Source organism: Rhinolophus ferrumequinum, chromosome 21 (genome assembly GCF_004115265.2).
Source record: "Rhinolophus ferrumequinum isolate MPI-CBG mRhiFer1 chromosome 21, mRhiFer1_v1.p, whole genome shotgun sequence".
In the NCBI taxonomy this organism is placed as follows: Eukaryota; Metazoa; Chordata; class Mammalia; order Chiroptera; family Rhinolophidae; genus Rhinolophus; species Rhinolophus ferrumequinum.
In genome coordinates, this window is record NC_046304.1 from 1,216,709 (window position 1) to 1,237,671 (window position 20,963).

General features: G+C 54.2%; 1 protein-coding gene across 3 annotated transcripts in view; it reads left to right on the plus strand.

Moving 5' to 3' along the window:
- Positions 1–20,963, plus strand: part of PEMT (phosphatidylethanolamine N-methyltransferase) — a 73,925-nt gene that overhangs the window by 45,905 nt on the left and 7,057 nt on the right. For all 3 annotated transcript variants that reach the window (XM_033090561.1, XM_033090560.1, XM_033090562.1), the window contains exon 3: positions 10,886–11,001. In XM_033090561.1, coding sequence (XP_032946452.1) covers positions 10,886–11,001 — 116 coding nt within the window. The remainder of the gene's footprint in view (positions 1–10,885; positions 11,002–20,963) is intronic.

Sequence of the window (20,963 nt, forward strand, 5' to 3'; positions counted from 1 at the left end):
ATAAAACAAGGCATTCTTAAATGCCTGGCACCTGTCCCCTCCCTCTGTTCCCTCCCTCACCTGTAGGTATAACTTTTATTAATACGGTTTTGGTTTATTCTTACATTGTTTCTTTTTGAAAACATAAGCCAGTGTTTATACTCCCCCCTTTTTACACAACAGGTAGGGCGTGTGTTCTCTTGCACCTGCTTTTTCTCACCTAATGACATAGTGTGGAGCTTACCCCACAGCATTAGGTAGAAATCCTCCTCCCTTTCTCCGCTGGGCCGTCGTCCAGGGTGGGCTGTACCGCAGTCTATTCCGCCTGCTGCTGCTGATGGACGCTGGGGTGGGTGCCCTTGTTAAAGGAAGTTAGAGGTAGTGCTGGAGCCAGAACGTGGACCCCGAGCCCATGTTCTTGCCTGTCTGCTGGGACTCGCTCCCCGAGGTTCTTTCTCCTGCCTGACATCTGGGAACACAGAACATGGCCTGCCTTCTCCATCCCTCTTCCTGCTCTACGGCCATTGTAAATGGCGGGGGTGGAGGGCGGGGAGAAGCAGTGTGAAGAGGTAGGAATGCCTCGCCTCCCTTCCCCACACCATGGCCCCCTCAGGTGTGACATGAGGTCGTGCTGCTGTGCTGGAACCTCCTGGATTGTCGGGATGGGCAGTTGGTGCCAGGTTAACAAAAAGCTTTGTGCTGTGGCTTCCAAAGTATTTGGGGATCCTCTCTTAGGCAGTCAAGTTCAGATGTGAACTCACTGCAAGGGAAAGTCTTGGGTGTACCTCAAAATATTTATTCACTCTACCACGCTGGTGGAAAGTGTTGAGTGGGAAGGTAATGGCTGAGCGAGGTCGTAGGCAGCAGTGAGTGCCTGAATGGTTCAGCTGTGGGAGGACTTTGCATGCCGCCCTGTGCTGCTGCTTCTGCATTCTTAGAGGGGTGCTCAGCCCAGGCTCAGGGCTCTGAGCACTGAGGGCACCCTGGCCACGGCAGGGCAGGCATCACAAGGCGCTGCGGCTGTGCACACCCGGGAGGGCAGGGCGGGCAAGTGTCCGGGAGGACAGCTGGCTTTCTCCCCCCTCTCTGGCCCAGGGCTCCCTGGGGCGGGCAGCCCTGGCTCTGCCGCACACCTCGCTTTCCCCAAGGGCCTTTCGACCCCACCCCTCCTCCGGGAGCTTCCCAGCTCCCAATCAGTGGCTCCCCACCTCTTCTGGTCCCCATTGGCCCCTCCGAGCTCTTGCTCACTTTTAAATGGAACCACCTGCAGGGTGGGTGGAAACAGAGAGAAAGTCAGAGAAGTTACTAACGAGTCAGGTTTGGCGGGAGGCCCCTGAGCTGTGGTACGTGCATTCATTCATTCACTCATGCAGACCAGCGTTGGCTGGGCCTCTCCTGGCGCTGCAGCCCCGTGCCAGGTGCAACACCAAGTACACTCAGAGGTGGGATGTTGTTTGAACTGTAAGCCAGGTCCCAAATTCCCCAGGTGAGTGTGTGACAAGAGTGAGAAGGTTCTGGGTGCGGCGGGGGTGCAGCTGGGTGGGCAGCGTGGAATCCGGTGGGTGCGGTGGGGCCCTGTTGCAGGCAGGAGGTGCTTGAGGCACAAGCAGGACGGCAGAAAGATAGGAGCACCTGTGTGTGTCTGGGTGGGAGCGTGTGCCACGTCATCTGAAAAGAAGGAACAGGGGGCTAAATCAGTGGTTCTCAGCTTTGGGCCTCTGGGTCCCCATGAAAGCTCATGGAAACTGGCTCCTCCTCAGCAAAAGTTACAACCCAAAAGCACTTCACCCTTTGCTTCAGTTCTGGGGTGTTCACTGAGCCCCGTAACATGCCCTGGGTCCTCCGGTTGAGAATACCAGACTAGGCTTGGGGTTCAGGACTCAGCTGAGGAATTCAGAGATCGTGTGGCTCCAGCTGAGCTTTGAGCGGGTGCAGCCATGGAAGCGAGAGGAGGTCTGGCCAGGCGGGAGGGCTGGCAGCTGAGCTGGCCTCGTGCCCACTGTGACCGAGGGTCTGTGTGTCCTCTACTCAGGGATACCAGTTCACAACAGAATTTCTTCATGCGAGTTGCAGCGGCCTGTTAGGCCGACAGCCAGGCCTTTTCTATGCCTCTCAACTGCCACCCACTTGTCCGCACCGGAAAGAAAACACACAGCACCCCATCCTCTGAAAGCGCCACACTCCAGACATGTGCCCGGAGCATTTTGTGTGCATCAGCTCTTTTACTCCTCCTAGCAATGCTGGGAGGTAGTGTATAATTAGCTCCATGTTATAGGTCCATATTATAGGTCAAGAAATGGAGGCAGAGAGAGGGGAAATGACCCACTCCAGGCCATACAGCTAGTAAGTAGACGCACTGGTGTTTGAACCCAGAACCGACACAGTTACCCAGCATGCTGTGCTGCTGGGCACCAGGTTAGATGTGCAACAATTAGTCATGTAATGAACATGAAGGTGCCTCTGTCTCACTTCAAATGCGGTATTCAAAAAATCCCCCCTCAGGGGCCTCACCTTCAAGGACACGTAGGAAATTTGAGCATCAAAGAGGATGTTTCTGGAAAAGGGCCTCACAATTTGGAGAGGTGCTCTCCACCTCTGCATGGCCTGTGACGGTCTCCTCCGATGGCCCTGGCGTTGTCCTGCGGACACCCGGCGGAAGGGCCTGGGCCGGTATTTTCCGTGAATGAGGCATCTTTGGCTTAATTATCATTGTTACATTGCATATATTGCATAAAAACAAGCACCATTGTTACGAATGATTTTCTACGGCTTCCCTCCCCACCTTTGACCCCCCCATTTTCTTTTCAAAACATTCTACTGTCTAGCACAGTATCTGGCCTCTAGCAGAACCCCCAGGAAATGTCGGGTGAATGGGTAGACAGATGGGTAAATGAGTGGGTGGAAGGGTGGGTGGGTGGGTGGGTGGGTGAAGGCATGGAAGGGAAGAAGGTAAGAAGTAAGGAAGGGAGGAAGGGTGAATGGATGGAAGGAGGGATGGATGGATGGGTGGACGGATGCATGCGTGAATGGATTGAGTAAAAGGATATTTCTCAAAGCCTTCCCAACCTGGACACTTTCTCTGGTCTTTGGACTGAAGCCGCCGAGAAGGCATCCCGGATTCCGTCTCCATCACTGCCTTCACCCACGTGCCTCCCATCTTCTCCGTTGCTGTCACACGCTTGCTGTGTCCCCAGTGAGATCACAGTCAGTCGCAGGATGCTTGGCTGATCCTGGTTCTGACAGGTGCCACCAGCTTGTCCGCACACCTGGGTGCGGGTTTCCCAAGGACGCACTATTCCCTGGTCCCGGGCTGAGCCCATCACGCAGATCCCGTACGATCCCTCAGCAACTCTCTGTGGTAAGTAACTGCTGTTGTTTCAAGCCCAGGAAATGGCCCGAGGGCACACAATCTGTAAAGCCGGGGCCCAGGATCCAAGCCTTGGCCTGTGCTGCTTTATATGTAGCGGTGCCAAGTCATGAGTCACCGACGTAACCAGTTGCACACTGCGCTTGTGCTGTGGTCCCTGGGCCTTGAAGCCAGCAGCCTCTGTCTTGGTGGCAGAGACGTGACTCCATGTGGTGCTGGCGGCTCCTGGCTCAAACACGTCACATTGTCTCAGGGACTTACTGAAGGCAGATTTCCGCTTTCCTGTGGCTTTAGGAGCGTTTTCTTTGCCGCTCCTCGGACTGACCATCTCGGGGCAGGTGGCATGTGGGGCTCATGTGCTGGAAGCCTGAGGTGTGAAGGCCCCATGCAGTGCCTGCTGGGGACTGAGTGAGCCGTCCTGGCACGTGGGCAACACGGCACCGCCCCTCGGGGGCCCTCCGACCCCTCCCACGGGAGCCACAGGTGCACAGAGGTGCGAGCAGCCTCCTGTGACCGGCTCCTGCCCATCCTCTGTAGGAGGGCGGGTCCTACCGTTGGTCTCATTGTCCAGATTCTTCACCGCAAACTGGATGTGAAAACTCTGAATGTGGAATTGTTAGATCAAATGTTTTAAAAATGCTGTGACTTTGACCAAAACACAGCTTGGGCTACCAGCTGTGACCTCTGTCTGAACCCAAGGATGCAGTCCCCAGGGGTGCCGAGAACAGAGCTCTGAAGGTGTTGAGTGGGTCCCTGAGTGCTGGCTCAGGCTGGGGCCTGAGGAAGAGAGTCTCCCCGCCCAGCGAGGCCCTGGTGTCAGCCTTTCCCTCCACCACCTGCTCTGGTCTTTCCAGGTGGGTAAGGAGTTATTGTCATTTTTGTATTTTACAGCTGACTCGGGGGAGGTAGCATGGGATTCAATGGTTTGCCTATAGACAGGCAGCTGGCTGTGGCTGTCAAGGCCACATGGCATCCCTGGAATCTACCTTATTTCAGTCTCCCTCCTGCTCCATCAGGCTGTGTCCTGTCTCTTCTGTCCCCGTACAGCCTGTGGGAGAGATCTGCAAAAAGTAAATGAATCAACATTTTGGAGGCAGAGGCCTGCCTGTTACAGAGCTGAGCTGGGTGACCCTGGTCAGGGGTGTGGGGGAATCAGGGTTGCAATGTGCGTACACAACACAGAGCCCCAGTTCCATTCAGATCTCAGGAAATGCCACATTTGGGGTAACATATTAAAATTTGATTTCTTTATCTGAAATTCAAGTTCACCAGGGTGACCCATATTTATCTGGCAGCTCTAGTGAGAGGGAATTTGGGCGTGGGGTAGGGGGTGGTTGGGGATACTGGATACGTAGGCGATACGAAAGCCAGGAGCAGGGACAGCAGACCGTCCTATCATTCTGCCTCCTGCCACGTGTGTACATAGCCTGCAGGATGGTGACCTACGTCATCCCACATCCTGGCCCCTGGCGGCCAGTGCCCCGTGGCCGTGCTCCTGTCTGCTCCGTCCTAACTGGGTGAAGTGTACAGCTGGGCACCTGAGGGAGAGAAGCGGCAGCGACAGCAGGGAGAGAAATTAACCTTGGGTTCAGTGAGGCTCTTGGCTGCTGATGTATTGGTTGACTTGACGTAATAGCCCGATCTAATACAGGCCAATCAGAAGGCAGACAGTAGTCATTCATCGGACACACTGTCTCCTCTTCGCTGTCCCATAGGCCTGGCCTGGGTCCACCACCTTTTGTGGTTAGATTGATCTGAAAGAGCATTTATCATCCCACCTTTTCCCAGTGGAAGGGGCAGGTATGGGGGGCCATCTGGGAGGTCGGGGAAGGCCGAGTGGTCCCTAAAGGGCCCTTGGAGGAAAGATGTTCCACTGTCCCCCGAACGGCAGAGGCCTGGTGGAGGGCCCAGCCTGGGCGTCCCAAAGCCTGTGTGCTCGCCTGGGCTGTTCTGAGCCCGTGGTTTGCTCGGCTGCAGAACGGGCTCCCCTGCCATCACCCAGGAGTGTGCTGTGACGATAGAAGCAGTGGGAGGACTGGGCTCTGGGCGGGGGTCGGACATGTCCAGTGAGCCTCGTTAAAACGGAAGAAAGACCCCTCTTCAGGGGACAGACTCGGGACGCTGTGGGGCAGTGCGTGGAAGTCTGCCAGGGTCTGCGGACACGGGCAGCAGACACCGGCCGCCGTTCCAGTCTGCACCAGAGGTCAGATTCAGCAAGGTCTGGAGGCTTTCTTGAGGTGTAGTGCACACATAGTGTGTACCGTCTGGTGAGTCTTACCTGGACCTATACGCTTAATGTAGGCTAACATGTTAAACGTTAAATGTATACGCCCAGGGAAACACCTTGATGAAGATTAGAACATTGCCTTCCCCAACAGTTTCTCGCGTGGCTCTTCCTGGTCGGTCTCCCCTTTCTGCGGCAGCCCCCAGGCCCAGCACCTGCTGCTCTGATTTCTGTCAGTATGGGTGGGTTCTGCCCGTTCTAGGACTTCACGTAAATGCAGTTAGACAGAGGGCACTCGACTGCGTCTGAATCCTTCGGCTCCGCATAAAGGTGATGACAGCTGTCCCTTTGTGCCACTGAGTAGTGTTCATCATGCAGGTGGGCCACAATGTCCATGCATCCACGTAGCAGGTGGCGGGTTTCTGAGAGGCAGAGCCCTCAGGGGGCGCACAGCACACCGCCTGCTCCCGCTTCCACCTCATTTTCCAGCTGGGCAGGCAGCTCCAGAGAGCAAAACTGCCTTCCCCAAGCAAGGAGGGTGAGCAGGCAGATCTGGTTCCAGCAGCCAAGGCTTCAGACTCCCTGTCTGGTGCTCCCTTCAATGCTGGGCTTGCAGGAGGGTCACAGGCCCCTCAGGCATGAGGATGTGACACCTTATGTCATTTTTAAGTCTATGGTGTCCTTTTGAAAGCATTATCCCATCAACTGGGAGAGGAAAAAAATCAATGGACTTGAAAGCCGTACTTAAAATCACATACGAGGAACGAGGTGTGCCAAAGACAGCTGGGCTAATGAGGAGGCTGGAGAGAGGGTCCTCCCGTTCTAGAAGGAGCCCCCGGTGAAGAGCCAGAGGGGCTGCCCTGCTGCTCCCCCAGTCCCTGCTGAGGGACCTCTGCTCCCTCATATGTAGGTGGAGCTAACACCATCCCCCTCCTCTCGAGGGCCCAGTGAGCTCACACAGAAGCACTGTGGAAATTGTCAGGTGCTGGACCAACGATTATTACGATTGTTATTGTTAGTGTCTTGGTACCCCGGGTTCTCAGACAGTCACTGATCCCTGCTCTTCCCCTGGAGCTCCCTCTGCCGAGACGTCCTGTCCACGCTTGCTGCGTGAGTTTGCTGCTGGTTCCCTCTGCCGTGCAGAAGCTTTCAGTCTGACGCAGTCCCACTTGTTTATTTTTGCTTTTGATGCCTGTGCTTTTGGTGTCAAATCCAAACAAATCAACACCGATGAGTTGACTGCCTATGTTTTCTTCTAGTTTTATTGTTTCAGGTCTTATGTTCAAATCTTTGCTCCATTTTGAGTTGATTTTTGTGTATGGTGTGAGGTAGGGGTCCAGCGTCATTCTTTTGCATGTGGCTGACCAGTTTTCCCAGCACCATTTATTGAAGACTGTCCTTTTCCCATTGTATATTCTTGGCTCCTTTATTGCAAATTAATTGACTGTATATGTGTGGGTTTATTCTGGGCTCTCTGTTCTGTTTCATTGGTCTGTGTGTGTTTTTATACTAGTACCATACTGTTTAGATTACTATGGCTTCGTAATTTAGTTTGAAATCGGGGAGTGTGATGCCTCCAGCTTTGTTCTTCTTTCTCAAGATTGCTTTGGCTATTTGGGGTCTTTTGTGGTTCTATATGAATTTTAGGATTGTTCTATTTCTTTAAAAAATGTCATTGGAATTTGATCAGTATCACGTTGAATCTATAGATTGCTTTTGGTAATATGGACATTGAAACAACATTCTTCTAATCCATGAGCACAGAATATCTTTCCATTTATTTGTGTCTTCTTCAATTTCCTTCATCAATGTCTTATAGTTTTCAGCGTAGAGGTCTTTCACCTCCTTGGTTAAATTCATTCCTACGTATTTTATTCTTTTTGATGCAATTGTAAATGGGATTGTTTTCTTCATTTCTCTTTCTGATAGTTCATTATTAGTGTGTAGGAACGCAACAGATTCTTGTATATTGATCTTGTATCCTGCAGGTTTACTGAATTGGTTTATTAGTTCTAACAGTTTTTTTGGCGGAGTCTTTAGTATCATGTCATCTGCAAATAGTGAGTTTTACTTCTCCCTTTCTGATTTGGATACCTTTATTTCTTTTTCTTGCCCACTTGCTCTGGCTGGGGTTTCCAATACGACGTCGAATAAAAGTGAAGAGAGTGGGTGTCCTTATCTTATTCCTGATCTTAGAGGAAAAGTTTTAAATTTTTCAGCATTGAGCATGATACCAACTGTACATTTGTCATGCATAGCCTTTATTACATGGTACATTCTCTCTATATACCCACTTTGTTGAGATTTTTTAAATCATAAATAGATGTTGGATTTTGTCAAATGCTTTTTCTGCATCTATGGAGATGATTATATGATTTTTTTATCCTTCATTTTGTTAATGTGGGATGTCAAATTAATTGATTTGCAGATGTTGAACCATCCTTGCATTCCTGGGATAAATCCCACTTTATCATGGTTTATGATCCTTTTAATGTATTGGTTTTTAAAAATTAATTGTTATTGAGGTATAATTGACATACAACATTATATTAGTTGAAGTTATACAACATAGTGATTCAATATTTGTATATATTGTGAAATGATCACCACAGGTCTACTTAACATTTGCCACCATACATAATTATAGAATTTTTTTCTTATGATGAGAACTTTTAAGGTTTATTTTCTTTGCAACATTCAAATATGCAATGCAGTATTATTAGTTACAGTCACTGTGCTGTACATTACACCCCCTAGACTAATTTATTTATTTTATAACTGGAAGTTTGTACCTTTTGATCCCCTTCACCCACCGTGTCCATCCCTCCTCCCTGCCTCTGGAAACACCAGTCTGTTCTCTGTGTCTATGAGCTTGTTCTTATTAGGTTCCACATATAAGTGAGATCATATGGTATTTGTCTTTTTCTGTCTGACTTAATTTACTCAGTATAATGCCCTCAAGTTCCACCCACATTGTCACAAATGGCAAGATTCATTCTTTTTATGGCTGATTATTATTCTGTTGTATATGTATATGTATACACACACACCACATTTTTTTGATTTAATGTACTGTTAAATTTGGTTTGCTAATATTTTGTTGAGGGTTTTTGCATTCATGTTCATTGTGTAATTTTCTTTTCTTGTGGCGTCCTTTTCTGGTTTTGGTATCAGGGTAATGCTGGCCTTGAAAATTGGTTTGGAAGTGTTCCCTCCTCTTCTAGTTTTTGGAAGAGTTTGAGAAGGATTGGTGTTAATTCTTTAAATGTCTGCTAGAATTTCTATCGGTGAAACCATCTGGTCCTGGATTTTTCTTCATTGGGAGACTTTTTATTACTGATTCAGTCTCCTTACTAATAATCGGTGTGTTCAGATTTTCTATTTCTTCATGATTCAGTTTTGGTAGGTAGTATATTTTCTAGGAATTTATCCATTTCTTCTAGGTTATCCAATTTGCTGGCATATAGTAAGTAGTCTCTTAGGATCCTTTGTATTTCTTAGGAGCCTTTGTAATGTCTCCTCTTTTATTTCTGATTTTATTTATTTGCGTCCTCTTTTTTTCTCGGTGAGTAGCTAAAGGTTTGTCAATTTTGTTTACTTTTCAAAAGCTAATTATTAGTTTCATTGATCTTATCTATTATCTTTTTAGTCTCTATTTCATTTATTTCTTCTCTGATCTTTGTTATTTCTTTCCTTCTACTAACCTTTGACTCTGTTTGTTTATGTTTTTCTAGTTTCTTGAGGTATAAAGTTAGATTGTTTATTTGAGGTTTTTGTTTCTTGAGGGAAGCCTGTAGCTCTGTGATCTGTCCTCCTAGAACTGCTTTTGCTACATGCCGTATATTTTGGTACGTTGTATTTCCAGTTTCCTTTGTCTCAAGGTATTTTTGGTATCTTCTTTAATCCATTGATAGTTCAGTGCTTGCCCACCTTTTCTGATGGGCAGTCACTGTGAAAGGTCCTCTCTCTCCGCTGCGGTCCAGCTGCTTTGGAGGGTGACTGTGTCTTTCACGGGCTCAGCAAAAGCCGCCTGCCTGGGCTCAACAGAGGGCTTGTTTATCTTTCGGGAGAACGGGGCACTGTGCCGACAGTGGAGATGTGATGAGGGGAAGGCCCAGGAGCCACTTCACCGGGCTCTCCTTCCTGTAAACTGCAGCCCGTACCCCGCTCTCCCCTTGGCCTGTCACTTCCCAGGAAATCTGAGGACAGGCCTGGGAGCCGCCTCTGGGGCCAAATTATTGGTGGACCTGGAGCTGCGGATCACTGTCCCCGGTAATTAATTGCTGGGAAACAGGTCCATCTGGGCAGCTGGCAGCAGACAGAATCACTGCTGATGCCGAGGGAGATAGGTGTGCCCAGGATCCAGTCCTCCTGTAGCTCTCAGAAACGCAGAGCGCTGGATGGGCCTTAGAGACACCCCATATATAGGAATACATTCATATTTGGGGCCCCAGTGGGAGACTTGCTCACCTGATTAGAGCGAAGCCACCTTGACTCCCAGCTGCCTCCTCTCTAGCTGCACCCTGTGAATCTGCCCGTTTACACGCACTCCCACCCCCCCACCCCCTCCTGCCGTGTTCATTCACCGGCGTATGTGCTGTGCTTGGCAGTGACCTGGCTGCTGGGCCACTGGGGCGTTGGAGAGAAACACAGGCAGGAAGGGCACTTGTTAGAGCCGTCTGTTCTCTCTGCCCAACTGTTAGCTGTTGAAGGTTGAGTGTAGCTGTGATTAGTTTGAAAAATAAAATAAAAATTGAGAGCTTGAAAGTCTGTGCGTCGGGGGAGCTGGGGAAGTAGGGGTGTGGGTGCAGGTTGCCCTTTCTCGGCTTGGCCGGGGTGCGGTTGTGAGAGCACCCCTAGGGCCAGGCGTGGGCACCGGGTCTGTGCTCTCTCCTCCGCTGTCTGCAGGCTTCCTGACAGCTCCTCCTGCTGTTTTTGGCATCCTTCTCCTCTGCCTTCTTGTGTCTGCTGAGGGCTTTGGAGTTGTGTGTGATGAGCTCCAGACTTGGAGGAAGGCCTGCGCTGCTCAGGGCGTCTCCTGGGCTGCCAGGGCTCTTTCTGCTTCTTGAGGTGTTTGAGGTGTTTGGTGGAAGAGGTTGCTTCCAGCAGGATGGTGTGGCCCACCCACACAGGATTAAGGATGTGTGGGAATCCCTGCGGAGCTGAACTGAGAGCCACAGAGCAGCTGCTCCCGTCATTCCCTCTCCTCAGTATCGGGGGCTCGGGGAGCAGAGAGGTCTGCTCCCCCCTCCACCCTCACCCTGGGAGTCTCCCAACACACATCTCACATTGCCATGTTCCCTTTTCCTGTTCAGGTCGCAAGATGGGAACAGAAAACCCGAAAGCTGAGCCGGGCCTTCGGCTCCCCCTACCTGGCCTGCTACGCGCTGGGTGGGGCCATCGTGCTTCTCAACGTCCTGCGCTCACACTGGTAAGCCCGCCCCGTGGGGTCGCCCAATACAGTCGGGTCATTGTAAGAATCTAGGACACGGAGGTGCCGGGCGGCCACTATTGGGGGTATTGGGGCCCATCAAGACGTGGGAGTGTTGTGTCTGCATGCACAGGGATTCTGCTCTCCAAGCCTCATGCCACAGAAAGCCGCCCCTTCCCTTTCTGGGCCATTAGACTCCTGTCACAAAGGCGTCCCCTTGACCTTGAGAAGGGACAGAGGACAAGGGGATCCAGGCACAGAGGACAAGGCCTGGGTGGCCTGCAAGCTCGCATCCTGGCCACTAGTGGGTGGACAGAGCCTCTGTAGAAGCCCCTCCAGGAAGTTTCAGCAGGAGGCAGGTGTCCCCGGGGAGCGGGGCCTCGCCCAGATCTGGGCTGGTGTCAGCGAGCCACTCAGGCCACCTCTGGACTTTCTGCAATCGGAGAAAGAGGCCAGGGTGGGTGAACTTGTTCTAGATGCCGAAGCACCACCTGCAGAACACGGGAGCGCACTCTGCTGCCCAGATGCAGGGCAGGGTGCCCTGGGGAGGGCAAGGCTGTGGAGAGGACAGTGGAGTCAAGTGGTCAGATGTGGCATGCCTAGCGTGGCCTGGCCCTGAGCCTAGTGCTCACCTCCCGGGATTCCGTGAGAACCACCACAGCGGCACATTAGCTCATGGGCTGAATGTGGCCTGGGCAGTGCTTTAAAAATGAGAAAACGGAGCCATCACCATCATGCCCCTGGGAGGTGCGCCTCTGTAGAGGCCAAGGACAAGGTCACGGGTGTTGACTGGGCCCCTGACACTCACACTCACGACCTGAGTGTGTAAGTGTGTGGCCCAGCCTCGCCTGTGCAGTACGCACTCGCTCTCTTCCCGCTGCCCAGGGAGTGTGGTCGGGGAGCCCTGCCACGGCCAGCCTTCCCGCAGGACCTTTGACTGCTGGCCTGCGCTTCCTGGCCTTTCAGGCTGCCTGTCACCTCTTCTCTTCTCTGCTCCAGGCCAGGGTGCGTATCTCAAGGGTCTGGGCTGGACCCATGGCACCTGCTCTGCGTCGAATGACATAAAGACATTCTCCAGAGATATCTTCCTCACCACATAAAGGGGCAAGCGGCTGGGCTCTCATGCCCCAGGGAGCATTTTCACATTTGTAGTCTCTACACAGAGTCCCATGGTACAGATGAGAAAGGTGAGGCTCGGCAGCAAGCAATGATACATACGTTCCAGGTCCCACGGCTCAGGGGGGCAGGAAGTCCTGAGGGAGAGGGGAGCGGTCCTCTGCCCAGCCGTGCCATGTAGAGTGGCCCCCTTACAATGCAGGAGGCCTGGGCTGCCATCAGCACGGCAGGAGTCATGGCCTGTCTGAGACCAAAGCCGGGGCCCAGACCCCCTCCACCCGGAGGGTGGGGAGTCTGTCTTCTTCTCTGCAAGGCCCGCCTCAGGCAGGGCTGCTCTGGACCCCAGGCACACACTCCCAGGGCTGGGAGCGAGGGACGGTCCCACAGGAGGGGTGAGGTTAGGGAAGAGCCGAGGGCCAGAGGGAGCTCGCCCGCTGCCCCAGTGCTGGGACGACTGTGGGGGCCGCTACACAGCCAGGAGAGGGCTCGCGTCCCGCCCGTAGCTGTCAGCCCAGTCAGCAGGCTGGGCCAGGAGCCTGTCCAGTGGTGCCACTCTGTGTCCTGAGTCGCCATCATCACCGACCACAGGCGTGGGCGGCCACCCTGCCTCCTGCCTGTAGCACCCCCCAGTCCAAACAGCCCTTCATGGGTGGCTCACACACTACATGGCGGCCACGGCTGCTGAGTGGCTGAGCCAGGAAACAGACCAGGTTGTCCCGACCATGCCGGCCGGCCTTCTCAGGGAGCTTCTCTGTGTCTCGGTGCTGAGTTCTCGTTCCCTGCCCACCCCTAGCTCGGTAATGCAGCCCCTCTCTTCCTACCTGAAGAAGCCAGAAACCAAGATGTCCTGGATTGCGTCCTGACCTCTCTGCTCAGTGCAGCAGCACAGCCTGGGGTCCACGCCCTGGGACTCACCCGTTCTCCTTACCCTGGTGGGCCATGCTGCGGTGTCCTTACCCCACACGGCCTCGGGGAGATCTTGTTAGGGCGGGAATCAGACCGCATCTCCCTGCCTGACACCTTGGGCCCTGGCTTCCCACTGCAGTAAGAATAACACCAGATTCCTCACCCAGCCCGGCTAATTCAGCTCTGGTCACCTCCCCGCGTTCCCACAGTGCGGCTTCTGCCCCATTCTGCCTCCTGCTCTCTCGGGTCTGGCTTCTCCTCCTGAGTGAGCTCTCGGCGTCCATGGTGGCCCCCAGGGAGCCCCCGTGACTGCATCCTGTGTGCAGAAGCCCTGACATGACGACCAGCTTCTGCAGAGTCCTTAACACCTTGCGCAGTCCTTTGTATCCAGCAGGGGCAGGGCTATGTCTGTCCTGTGAGCCATGGTGTCCCCAGGGCCAAACACCGCACCTGGCTCAGCGGCGATCATGGAGTACTTAGGCTAAGTGCAGACTGGACTGAGCCTGCGCTGGAAGCCCAGTGGACCCCTAACCTCACAGGGAGGTCACAGGGTGGCTGGGAGGTTCCAACATGGTCTCTAAAATCTGGCAAATGCTCCAGACATGTAAACAGCCACCTATTCCTTGCCCAGCCCTCTCTCCCCGGGCCTTGCTCCATCTGTGGTCACAGTACCTGGGTTACAGCGGATCTGGCTCTCTCTTCCACCTTGCTCTCCCCTGGGGAAGTGGCTGCCTGAGGTGCTGGGGAGGGAGGGCCCTGCCCCAGACAGGCTTGTGTCCGTCCTGCCCACCGCAGGCTCAGCCTCAGCAGGAGAAACCCCCTGACAGGGCCGGTACAGGTGGGCACTGGGTGCGGCCCCGACTCCCTGCTTTTCTGGTGGCGGACATGCGGCCTCAAGGAGCTGAGGACCTTCAGGCCCTGGGTGAGCGCACAGTCAGGTGAGACAGTCAGGGGAGTGCCGTGGGCCCTCGCCTGCTGCAGACAGCCTTCTCTCTGTACCGATCACAGGTCGCATGTTAAACATGACCCACTGGATAGCAAGAGTCCTCCACTCTGCGTGTTCCCTCGCTCCCTCTTCCTGGGCCTGGTCCACACATTGTACTTGGTTACCTTTTACATGTTTTATTGTGGTAGAATATACATAATGTAAAATGTTACCGTTGTAACCATCTTTAAGGATATCTTCCAGTGGCACTAGGTATACTCACATTGTTGTGCAACCATCGCCACCATCCATCTCCAGGACTTTTTCATCTTCTCAAACTGAAACTCTACCCATTCAATACTGACTCCCCATTCTCCCCACCCCCAGCCCTGGCAACCACCACTCTACTCTCTGTTTCTATAATATGGTTTTTTTAAGAATATTTTGAGGGGAATTAATGGCAATGTGTCTTTTACTGTAATAATTTTTTTTTTATTGAAACATTCACTGTATTGTTTGATCACATCTCGTATATGCCCCATCTTGTTGACCCATTCATCTGTCCAACACCTGGGTTGCTTCCACCTTTGGCTAATGTGACCAGTGCTGCTATGAAGATGGTGTTCAAGTACCAGTTTGAGTCCCTGCTTTCCCCCCCTTCTTCCGCCTCCCCCCCAACTCCGGTTAAAGCCGTTGTTTCTCAGTCTAGTTGAGTAGGACACAGCTCCCGGGCCCCTGCTGGTGTTAGGAGCCTTGCGCTCCCCCCGCTGAGGCCGTCGGTCGCCGGTCATTGGTCGGCCGCTCACAGCAGCTCACGGCAGCTCACGGCAGCCAAGCTCCAGGGAGAGCCGCAGCTCACTGGCCCCTGTGGGAATCGAACCAGCAATCTCAGCGTTAGGAGCACACTGCCCCAACCGCCTGAGCCACCCGGCTGGCCGAGTCCCTGCTTTTGATTTTTTGGGGTATACACCCAGACGTGGGATTGCTGGATCACATGGTGATTCCATGTTTTATTTTTTGAGGAACCTCCATACTATTTTCCACAGTGGGTGCACCATTTTACTTTCCCACCAACAGTGTACAAGGGTCCTAATTTCTCTATATCCTCGACAATACTTTTTATTTTTAAAAATAATAACCATTCTGATGGGTGTAAAGTGGTATCTCGTGGCTTTGACACACATTTTCCTGATCAGTGTCGTTAAGCATCTTTTCATGTGCTTATTGGCCTTCTGTATGTCTTCCTTGGAGAAATACCTGTTCAAGTCTTTCAACTGCTTTTTAATCAGGTTTTTTGTTGTTGTTGAGTTGTAACATGGTTACATTTTAAATGGTTATGTAAGTATGTACATAATATCCTGGACCTGCAAAGGTGAAAATATTTACTATCTGAAAATATTTACTATTTTTTTTGAGAAAAGATTGTTTTGTGGACCTTGGACTAGTTGATAACTAAGGCCCCTTCTAGCTCAAGCGAATCCATACTTTAATGTCTATATCAGGTGTTGGCCAACTTTTTTGTAAAGGGCCAGCTAGTAAATTTTTTGGCCTCTGGGGGGCCACATGGTCTCTGTCAAAACCACTTGTCTCTGATGGAGACGCCACAGAAGTAAATGAGCGTGGCTGGGTTCCTATAAAACTTCATTTACAGGGACAGCCTGTGGGCCACCGGCTGTGGGTTGCCAACCCCTGCTCTCCATGAAGGAGTGGTCCTGTGGCTGCCATCAGGCCTGCAGGTACAACTGGTGGCCAGCGTCTGGAAAATGAGTCACAGCAGCCTGGGAAGCGGCAGGTGCCCTGGGTCAACCTCAGCTCTGCTCCTGACGGGCGGACCTTGGGCAGGCCACTGAGCGGCTCTCTGAGTCTTGGTCTCCTGTCTGTGAAATGGAGCCGGAACCCCTGGCGCACTCCCCGGAGGGTCAGGAGAAGGTGCGTCATCCACCAGCTCCTCACTGAGTCTGTGGCACCTGCAGGGAACCCACGACTGAGCTGACCCAACCTGCCTTGGGGGTCAGACCTCACAGAGCTGGCAACTATGGCTGGGTCAGAGCGGGCAGGGGACTGGGGGCCAGCCAAGCTGGTTTGGGGGTGAGGGAAGGCAGGCCCTGCTGCAGGAGGCAACTTGGCTTCTCAGGGGACCCAAGAGAGAAGGTGCCGTGAAGCGAGGCTGGAGAGTGTGGCTGTGGAGTGCTGGCACAAAGGAATCGTCAGACCTCTTTGCTGAGCAGGTCCTCGTGGCTCAGAACAGCAGGAGGGACCTCTTGCCTGGATCTGGCACCTTGTCCTGCAGGATGCCTGCAGGAGGCAAAAACGCCAGCAGGTCCCTGGTCCCTGGTCTCTGGTCCCGTGGCAGGGGTCCCTCCTTCCTCCTCCAGCCCAAGGGGACAGTCGGACCTATAGCCCACCTCTCAGTGTGTAGACACCAGCAGAGATTCTCTGGTTCATTCTTGAGTCCTGGGCCTGGGAGCCCGCCCGTGGAACTGGGAAGAGGCCACTCCATGTCCAGCGCCTTACAGATGGTAGCCCCCCAACTCTTCCTCCTCTCCAGCCCTCTCGGTGTCAGTGCTGGCTGGGCCTAGTGTCTGCCTTCTCTTGCGTGAACTAGCCACCCCAGGAAATTTCTGGGAGGAGAGAAAGGATGCTCACAGGCCAGGCTCGTTTTCTGTGCTCACCTTTCAGATCACCAGGCACCGAATGTGCACCTGCAGGCCCTCTCTCCCCCTCGGGCCCACTGGTCCTTCCCTCTGCCAGCCATCTGCCACCCGCCAGGCCGAGTGCCCAACCTGGCCTCGTCCTGCACCCCGGCTGCGTTCACCAGGGACAGTTGTCTCTTTTGTCTCCTCACTGGGGAGGCTGGGCAGGTGGGGAAGGGCTCTGGGCAGGGGCCCGTGAGAATCCTGTGAAGACCAGCTCCTGCCTGTAGCCTCCTGACCCCCACATTTTGCCCAGTACATTTCACACACAGAGGTGTGATTCCTAAAGTTGTGTTTTGTTTTGTTTGTGACAAAATACACATAACATGAAATTTACCGTTTTAAAGTATACAGTTCAGTGACATTTAGTACACTTACAACGTTGTGTGACCACTTTTGTCTAGTTTCAGAACTTTTTCACCCTGAACCCATTAAGCAGTCACCCCCTACCTACCCTGCCCCCTCCCCCAGCCCTTGGAAAATATGAATCTGCGTTCTGTCCCTCTGGATTTGCCTATTCTGGACAATTTCATCATGTGTGTCCTTCCTGTAAGCTGAGAGCTCCGTGAGGGTGGGGACAGCAGCAGTCAGGCCATAGGCAGAGAGCTGTCCAAGACCGCTGGGCAGCTGGCCTGCCAGACGTGAGGCCAGGGCTCAGTCGTTGCCTGTGGGTACAAAGGGGCAGGGCCGGGCAGCTGTGTCAGCCGGTCTGCACCGGCCAGGCAAGCAGAGGTGGTCTGCAGGGGCCGGCATGATGAGTCGGCTCGTTATCTGGAGGCAATTATCGCAGACCTGTTTGCTCTGGCTGTGAAGCATGAACGGGGGGGTGGGGGGGGGCAGCCAGATGGGCTGGGGGCATCTGTTGAAACGCCCTCCCTGCCGGCTGCACCCTATGCACAGCTGGCCTCAGCCGGAACTGGGTGGCCTGGAGCCATTGCCCAAGAATGAGTCTGCCGGGATGGCACAGTGTGGCCAGCCAGGCAGGGCCCAGGCTTGACGGGACTGGTACTACCTTCCTCACTGTGCCATTTTCTACCCAGACAGCAGCCTCAGGGCAGGTACGCAAGATGCTAGGAGCCTCAGGGAGCCTCTGTGTCCTTCCTCGGGCACTCACTGGAGCTGTATGCCAGTGCACTGCAGAGTAGCCCAGGGTCTTGTGAAAGCCTGCGAGGAAGGCGAGGAGGGAGACCAGGGGCGGGCAGCTCCCGCTGTCGGGCTGGGTGCAGCATTCAGCAGGACTGGGGCCTGGCCTGGGGCCAGGACTGCTTCACCCCTCTGCGTACCCGTTGCTTGGGAGCAGGTGCATCCTGCACGTGGACTGGCTGGATCAGCGAACGTCAGCGTGTAGCTGTCTCCCCGGGGCTACCTGTGTGCCAGTCATCGCTTCATCCAGTGCCATGCTGGAGCTTCTCGCAGGATGTGGTCATGAAGGAGCCAGTGAATGGGGCAGACTGGGTACAGTTTCCTGCAGGTGGGGAGCAGGGACAGTCAGACGCACAGTGAGAACATGGCCAGAAAACGAGCTGGGGCCTCCCATGGGCTCACCAGGTGTGGGCAGGACTCAATTCTTTGTGGCTGTAGGACCGAGGCCCTCTGCCCTTAGAGTCTGCCTGCCAATCCCTGACATGTGCCCCCTGCCCCCAGCATGGCGGTTGGCTTGTTCCAAGCCAGCAGGGGGAAAAAATCTCTAACTTCTCTCTGACCTCCAGACCCGTTTGGAAAGCCACCCCGTCCAGGGTAATCTCCTTTTCAATTAACGCGGGTCAATTGCCTGGGGACCGTAACTACATCTGTGAAATGTCCTGACCTTGCCCCATCGCGGTTGTGAAGTTCCTGGTGTTCCCAGGTCAGCTCATCCTCGAGGCGGGCATTCCGCAGGGGCAGGGCGGCTCGCAGGTCTGCTGGCCCTGCGGTGGGAAGGATTTCCACAGGGAGGGAACGGGAGCCGTGGACGGTGTCAGCCTTAACTCTGCAGGCTGTGGGGACTGTTGGGGGTTTGCTTTGCAGAAAGGGCCTTGGTTTAGAGGTGGGATCGGGGAGGATGCATTGGCAGCCAGAGTGGGCGTCTTGCAGGAGGAGACTGGAGCAGGAGGCTGAGCCGGGTGCCTGCTGTGTGGCCAGGACACCGTGGGCAGTGACCCCCGCTCCCGCTGCCTCCACCTAAGTTCCAGGATTTCAGGGCAGCAAAGTACAGACAGCCTGAAGTCACATTGGTGACCGAAAGCTCAATCCAAGTTTTAAAAATAGAACCGAGTCGAATGAGTGTCTCACTCCCACCCCCAGAGCAGAATATTTCCAAAGGAAATTGCCTTCTATTTATTACTTCATTCTGTTACGGAGCATGTGGCTTTCAGAGCCAGCCACTCGTCCCTCTGTTAATTTTCCATGTGGAATAGACTGTGCTTTCCGACTTAATGGAGGAGATAGAACACCGCAGGTCACCTGACGAGAGCCAGCCACGCCATTCCTGCACACCTGACCACTCCTCGTGGTCCCAGAGTATGCAGCCTGCATGCCCAAAGGGAGCCGAAACAGAACTTGGGAGGGCCTGGCCGACTTCTCTGCCTAGGAACCCCGAGCGAGTGCGCCTGGAGCTCCCCTGGGACCCTCTCCTCTTACAGGAGCAGGTGGACCGAGGCCCCGGGTCACGTCTGGGGCAGCCACGTGGCCGCTTCAGGGCTTTCTGCTCCCCCATCACTGGCCCTAGATCTGCTTTTCATCAGGAATCTCCGTCTGCTTCCAGCCAGATGGCTTTTCCTGTGGATCCAGCCCCCAGGGAGGCTACTTCAGGCGTAGCTCGTCAGAGTGAGAGATGCTCCTTTCATCTGGCCCCGCTGTGTGCACTCGGCCAGGCAGCGTGCCTGCTGCTTGGATGGTGCAAATGAACTCTGGCGGAGGAGTTGGAGCCAGCCCAGCACGAGTGGGAAACCAAGGCCCTGCGTGGGCCCCAGATCTAGTCCAATCCGGGCTTTGGCTGGGCTCTCTCGGGCCCCCATTGCCCCCACTATTGCAACAGCCTGACTGGTCTGCCCACTCTGCCCCTCCCACCCACGTAGAATGCATTCCAAACTCTTTGCCACGGGCCCAGAGGCCTCCTCTGCAGGCTTCCCCACTGGGCCTGGCTGTTCTGTTTCTGGAATTCTCTGCCTGCCCACCCCCTTCTCATAGCGAATTTCTTCCATCACATGTCAGCTTAAGCCTCGCCGTGGCCTTCTGGACCTGTGTGGGGTGCCTGTCCTGTGGCACCCGGCTCTTCATCAATCCCCCATGTCATCCTCAGCTCACTCCTGTCCTTTTCATTGTTCACAGCTCCGTGGCAGAGCCCAGCATGCCCCACGTTCACCAGTGTGTGTACAGCCACCTGGCAGCAGCTCTGCTTGGGGACGTGGGAGGGATTACTGCCAACGCCATACAGAGGGGAAAACTGAGGCCCAGGGTGCCAGGCTTGTCTGAACCCCAGTCCTGCTCTTCTGCCAGGAGCCCTCTTTTGTCGGGTGGCCATGGGTGCCCTCAGAGCACTTGAGGCAGATGGCTGTGCTGGACTGTGGACTCCGCAAGCCTGATTGCCCTGTTTGGGGGCCGGAAGTCAGCCCAGGCGGAGCAGCTGGTGCCAGAGCTAAACAGGCAGGCAGAGCCTGGGGCATCACCGCAGCCCTGGAGAGCTTGGAGGCCTGAGTGTCACCCCCTCCCCACCTCTTTCTCTTTCTCTGCGGTGTGGTCATTAATGCAAGGACCCAGGCCTGCAAGTGAGCCCGCCCTGAGCAGGGCAGCCAGCCTTGCTGGGGCCCACACCCTCTCCATGCCTCCCACTCCACCTCGTGCAGACAGGAGAGGTGGGAGGGTGCTGAGCCCAGAGGCCAAAGCTGCCTGCTCCTTGGCTTTAGCTGCGGGGTGTGCAGGGTGAAGGTGTGCCTAAGTCACAGGGCTGCCCCGAGGGTGAGGGCTGCTGGCTTACCAGAAAGTCAGGTGAATGCAGACGGGCAGGGCCTGGGCAGGAGGGGCACGGGCGTGGCAACCTGGCACAACACTGGGTGCGCATGACCCTGAGCCAATCCCAGCGGCTCAACTTAGAGATACAGGGTGACCCTGAGCCCCGGCAGCCGGAGAGCTGAGGGAGGCCAGTGGTGGGTGGACAGCTGGGGGTGTGGGTAGCATGACCAGTGGCCAGGTGTGCCCTGACACACCTGTGCCTCTGTCTGACAGGTCACCATGCATGCTTCGTTTGTTCACAGAACTTGTTCTGCTCTGGGGGGCGGCGAAGAGCGGGGGAGGAGAAGGGCACGAGGTGCTGCTTTCCCTCCAGGGGATGAATATGCACTGTA